General features: G+C 34.5%; 1 protein-coding gene across 2 annotated transcripts; it reads left to right on the top strand.

Moving 5' to 3' along the window:
• Positions 1-123: 123 nt before the first annotated feature.
• LOC129572007 (uncharacterized) lies at positions 124-4,740 on the top strand. Of its 2 annotated transcripts, none has more exons than XM_055451908.1 (6): positions 124-1,676; positions 2,797-3,001; positions 3,356-3,450; positions 3,544-3,742; positions 3,820-4,097; positions 4,181-4,740. In XM_055451908.1, exons 2-6 carry the CDS (start codon positions 2,809-2,811, stop codon positions 4,271-4,273), a joined length of 858 nt encoding a protein of 285 aa, XP_055307883.1. In that variant the 5' UTR covers positions 124-1,676; positions 2,797-2,808; the 3' UTR covers positions 4,274-4,740. The 2 variants fall into 2 exon arrangements, with proteins under 2 accessions (XP_055307883.1, XP_055307882.1); XM_055451907.1 differs by having other exon boundaries at positions 125-1,676; positions 2,570-3,001.
• Positions 4,741-5,300: the final 560 nt, after the last annotated feature.

Genomic DNA, 5,300 nt, shown 5'->3' with positions numbered 1-5,300 from the left:
CTGCAGTGCACAAGAAAAAAAGTTGTTTGTACGGTGGGCTCTTGGTCTAGTATATATTGACTGCTCAACGTGTGTTGTGTGTATGACCACTAGAGGCAGGTCAAATGTTGTCGTCAGTATGGATTTCATTGCCGCGAATAACCTATGGCTACTACGATGAACTACGACGTTATATCTACCGTGAATTGTATACGCGCGGCGCCGTACACGCAATCATACTTCGGCTTACCGAATATTGGGATTTTGCGTTATATATCAAATGGACTGTATAGACGATGTTTCGGCAACTAATCGAATCGCTTAATCAAGTGAAATGCTACATCTACGCGTGTGACGACAAGTTCGCTGCTCCATTTAATAGGACATTATTTATACGTGCTTTGGATGGATTGCGAGAAAGACCCCGAATCGATTGTGTATTTGTGTGCGTGTATTTTTTTTCATCGCGCAAAAATAAACCAATTAAAAGTTAAACATTAAAAGCTCATCTGAGCAGAAAGTGTATGGAGTAAGCACAACAAGAAGAGAATGTATTGTGCTTTATGGTTTTGGCGTCGAAAGTTTTTCTTTTCGTTTGTACATACCTTTTTGCTAAGTATCTGTACTGCCATCTGTGGATGATTCGCATTTCGAAAAATGCATCACGCATCAGCCACCAATAATTTCTAAAACTTGAATATGTATGATAATTATGTGTATCCAATGTCCATTGACACAATTCGCCACTGCACAATGCAACATTTCTGGCATATAGGATGGCCAAATATAACTACCCTGCAAAAAATACATTCAACGTAATTTTATCAACAAATCGGAACAGCAAATAACATAGAATAGCATTTCAGAAATGGGAACACTTCCAAAATTACCGAATTTCAATTTTAGACAATAAATTATTGTCAATAATTAGAAGTTCATGTCATTTTACTTATTCTATATCATGGAATTTTGATCAAAATCGCAAAAACGACATTGTTTGCGATTTCTTTCCAAACCAATGTAGTTGGAAAGAAATCGCAAAACTACATACTGGAAGAAAATGTTTATACATACGATACTGCCCTCTGTGAATGGTTCGATTTAGGAATGCAGCTTTCATAGCGACACAATGCGCATGAATCTCACTTACACACCAATGCATACAGACCCATTCCGCCAGAGAAAAATAAAAACATTGAACGTATAATAAATGGGCAATGTATGATTTTGCACTGTTGAACACAGTGTGAGTTCATGCGAATGCGCAATGACACTGTGACCGAATGAGAAAAGGAAAATTTTCGACCATTCTTCGTTGATTAGTTCGATGAAAGTGGTAGACCAATCAACATTTGTTGAGCTTTTGGAATATTGTGTATTTTTTGTTTTGTTTATTTCGTTTTGAAGTAAATGAAACAATCGAAATTAAAGGTGTGAAATTACGTAGCGAAGACAGCGTCTAATAACAAAATTTTTATCGAGCTTATGTGTTGTACACCATTTTAATCTTGAAACCATTTGTGTGAGACTGTGTGTTTTTCTTTTGTTAAATAATATACTTCGCATAATTTTATTAGAATTGTATCAGGATTTGTTGTGAGCAAGAACAAATTAATTAAAAATCGAACGGTTTTCGATATATTTTTTCAACTAAAAAAAATATCCCCATTTCAGTAACAGTTAGTTATAATCTTTTGGTAAGTACCTGTACTGTGTGGCCCTGTTCTAGTCAAAGTCAATTCGTTCATTGCCCACTTCATGTTATATTTTGAAGCCAAACAGCATTGAGTCATCATAAAAAATTCCATTTTTCGTTTGTTTTCCAAGTTTTTGTTCCTTTTTCATTCATTTTCCGTTGTAATCACGTTGTTATTTGCAAAATATTCATCGACAATATAGGTAGACAACAAATGCGTAGTTTCTTTTATTGTGGTAAATTACGCAAATGATAAGTTCGATGTCGAGCTATCGGCGCGCATTTATTTTCCAACAGAGTTATAGCATTTGACAATTCTGAAACATTAGAAAGAAGAACAACGAAGCAAAGCACCCACTTCGCACAAATATTTCCTCTCTCTCCCTCACCACCAGAGAAGAAATTCGATTCAACGAATTCTCATGCATCACGATATCAAATACGTGTTGGCATTTCAAAAAAAATGATACGCATTTACGTGACACGCGAGAACAAATGAATAATTAGAATTTATGTCTTACCCTCTCTCTCTCTCTCTCTCTCCCTCTATCTGCCACCCTCTTTCTCTTACTTACTCACTCACTCTTTCGTTCTTTCCTTGTGAACATAAAATGACGTCTTATCTATCACATTTCGTTTCATTTTCATGTGTCGCATTTTTCACTCCTTCATCACATACATTATGACATGGAAACACGCATTAATCTTTTGCAAGCATTTCTATTTGCAAACCAATCTTATGATAAATTATGCAAATCAAGCAACATAAACAACAACAAATTTTTTTTTTTTGTTCATAACAGAAAATCTAAGCTCTTTCAATTTTCAAAACTTCTTTTCTCTGTTCCTTTTTTTCTTTTCTATTCGTGTATCAACTGACTCCAAATGCTGTAGCCTTACAAAAAAGAAAGAAAGAAACAAACAAACCAAACCAAGAAAGCTACCATTCATCTATAATTTTGTTTTTATGGACGCATTCAAGTGCATAGATCACTAAATACTAGTGGAATTTAAAAACCAAAAAAAAAAAACAGAACAAACATAGAAAATTGACACAAAAGTTCCAGAGTTTGAAGTAAAACCAAAAAAAAAAATATCTGTTTAATATGGCTCCATTTAAGTTGAAGTTTCGCATGGGAAGCGGTTCCAGAAGCATATCGCAGGAAATCGAAGAGCCTGTTCAATATAGCAGTGTTCAGCAGCCACTGCTTATGCGACAGTCAGCTGTTGGTGGAAGTAATACAACACTCAGTTCCGAATATAATAGCATGAGCACAAATAACGATCAACACAATTTGTTGCCAAATACATTTGAAGAAGAAATAGGTAAAAATATAACACTTTGCACTGTTTACAATTTACGCCTGAATTTAGACGGAATTCCGGCTAGTATACGCTCTCAGTCGATATTCCTCCCAGTAAGTTGTATTCCATTCGTTTTTTTTTTTTGCCTAGATTTCAGACGAATATACGCCTGAAAGTAGATTTTCAGTTGAAGTTTTGGGCGAAATATAGACTGAAAGCGTAAACCAGCCGAAATTTCGTCTATAGTCGGGCACCATGCATTTTTAATGTCTTCTCTCTTAATTGTAATTGAAAAATCGCATTACTTATAAATAATCAAATTGAAATTAATTGCTGATTTGATGATTTTTTTTTTTTTTTTCATTTAAAAACTAGGTTACGAAAATCCAACCATAATGAGAAATATCACAGATGCACATTGTTATCAAAATATGCAAACGTCTTCATCCAATTCAACGATATCTCGAAATGTAACTCAATTATGTTTCCTTATGATAATATTCCTGTATTTTCCTTTATTTTCGACGTACAATTTTGATGGAGGAATTTTTTTGCACGAATAGGATCAATTTCTGCACGACTGTGAGGGAAATGTCACATCAAATAACAAGGAATCTTCTAAGTACGATGAAAAAGAGTGTACAGTTGGTGAAAAACTCTTCTTGTCCAATCCATCACGGTCCAATGAGAATTTGATTGATTCGACAGCCGGATCGTGTGATCCTCTATTTGCAAACCAAAGCCTTGAACAGATTAATTTAGGTAAGAGCAAAAACTAGGTTTGGCAAACTGCAAACGTAGTTGATTTGATTGTTTTGTTCTTGCTCTTGTCTTTCCAGAAGAAAACACTTCAGTCAATTCGACCAATGATGAGCAAGAGTGTCCATCGAGTATAGATAATCAAAATTTAGTTGACGATTGGGATTCGCATGAGAACCAGTTGCAAGATATTCAGGATATTCAACTCCAAACCACATTGGACACAATCATCAACAATAAATCATCGAAAAAAATCTATAAGGCCGTTGCCAAGGAATGGGGCATCACATGTAAAATGTCCGAACAGTGCCGTTGCATAGATTGTCAAGGCAACTATTTTGATTGCGAATTTGACGAGGTAAATTCCATTCAACATCTGACCTGACCACCATGTATATGCATGTGCAATGCATAATAATTAGAGTATGAATCCCATTTCAGAATGATCATCAGAAGACCGATGGTGGATTAGGTGCAAGCACTCCCGTATTTTTGAATGAAGTGATGCATCAGTCATCATGCACAATAATATAAATGTCTACTAACAAAACGAATTTCTCCACATACAAACACACACACACACCCACACACCGCCACATCAATTAAATTTTCTGAAAATGAAACCAAGAACAACAAAACTATATTTTAACAAACTTAGGAGAGATACTTTCAGTGTAACAAAAGACTACGATTGGCACTAATTAAACAATAAAATGGAATGAGGCGACATTTATAGAGAATCGGTACATTTTAGCGATAGTTTGAATGAAAATGCAGAGAAAGTCTATCGAAACAAAAAGAATACTATTTTAACACTTTTTTACGTAGAAACATTGGAATGCAAAAGCTATTATTAGCAAAAACAAAATATGGAGTTTTTAGCGATATTTATTGACTATTTTATGCATGTAACAGATGCAAAATTGATGTGAATTTGCACGTACAGATCTGAACATCAGCAGCAACTTGAAAAAAAAATAAAATCAATCGTTATAATCAAATAAGTATATGTGTTGTTATAGAAGCACGATGGAGAAGACTAACGAAATGCATCCATTGAATTTGACGGACTGGGAAAAGAGAGGAAGAGAAAGAGGTAGAGCCAAACGAAATACTTTTGCAATATTGTTGACTTTTAATTGTACTTTAATCCAATTGATTGATTCATGGCACGTACGCTACAAGCGATTCGATAAGAAGATGGATTGTTCCGATGACATTTTTTTTTTTTTTGTGAAGAATCAAATCGATTTTAATTACATAAGAATTAATCGAATTAAGCTTTTAACCTTCGATTTGGATCTATTTTTTTCGTGTTTTCGTAATCGAATAAAGCCAGGAAAGAGAAAGAGAGCACAATGGAGTTCTCTTACCCATTTTGGATAGTTAATTTCTCACGTTTGAATAATTCATTGCTTGATGGATATTATAATGAAATTTAGAACAAATATTTTATTTAAATCAAAAAACATTTCGCCTGATTTATTGGTTTCACTGGTGGGCTAACTGGTGGGACAAACGAAATGAGTACATGAAAAGAAGTGATTTTTGCGATGAACTA

This window comes from Sitodiplosis mosellana, unplaced genomic scaffold, assembly GCF_009176505.1.
Source record: "Sitodiplosis mosellana isolate CC-2019 unplaced genomic scaffold, AAFC_SMos_1.0 Smas_scaffold_3965, whole genome shotgun sequence".
In the NCBI taxonomy this organism is placed as follows: domain Eukaryota; kingdom Metazoa; phylum Arthropoda; class Insecta; order Diptera; family Cecidomyiidae; genus Sitodiplosis; species Sitodiplosis mosellana.
Note: the sequence above shows the minus strand (reverse complement) of the source record. Positions and strands in the feature narration are given on the sequence as shown.

Coding starts and splice junctions, on each gene's coding strand:
- LOC129572007 (XM_055451907.1), top strand. CDS start 2,782: ATGGCTCCATTTAAGTTGAAGTTTCGCATGGGAAGCGGTTCCAGAAGC. Junction 3,002..3,355: donor TACATTTGAAGAAGAAATAG/GTAAAAATATAA, acceptor TTTAAAAACTAG/GTTACGAAAATCCAACCATA. Junction 3,743..3,819: donor CCTTGAACAGATTAATTTAG/GTAAGAGCAAAA, acceptor TTGTCTTTCCAG/AAGAAAACACTTCAGTCAAT.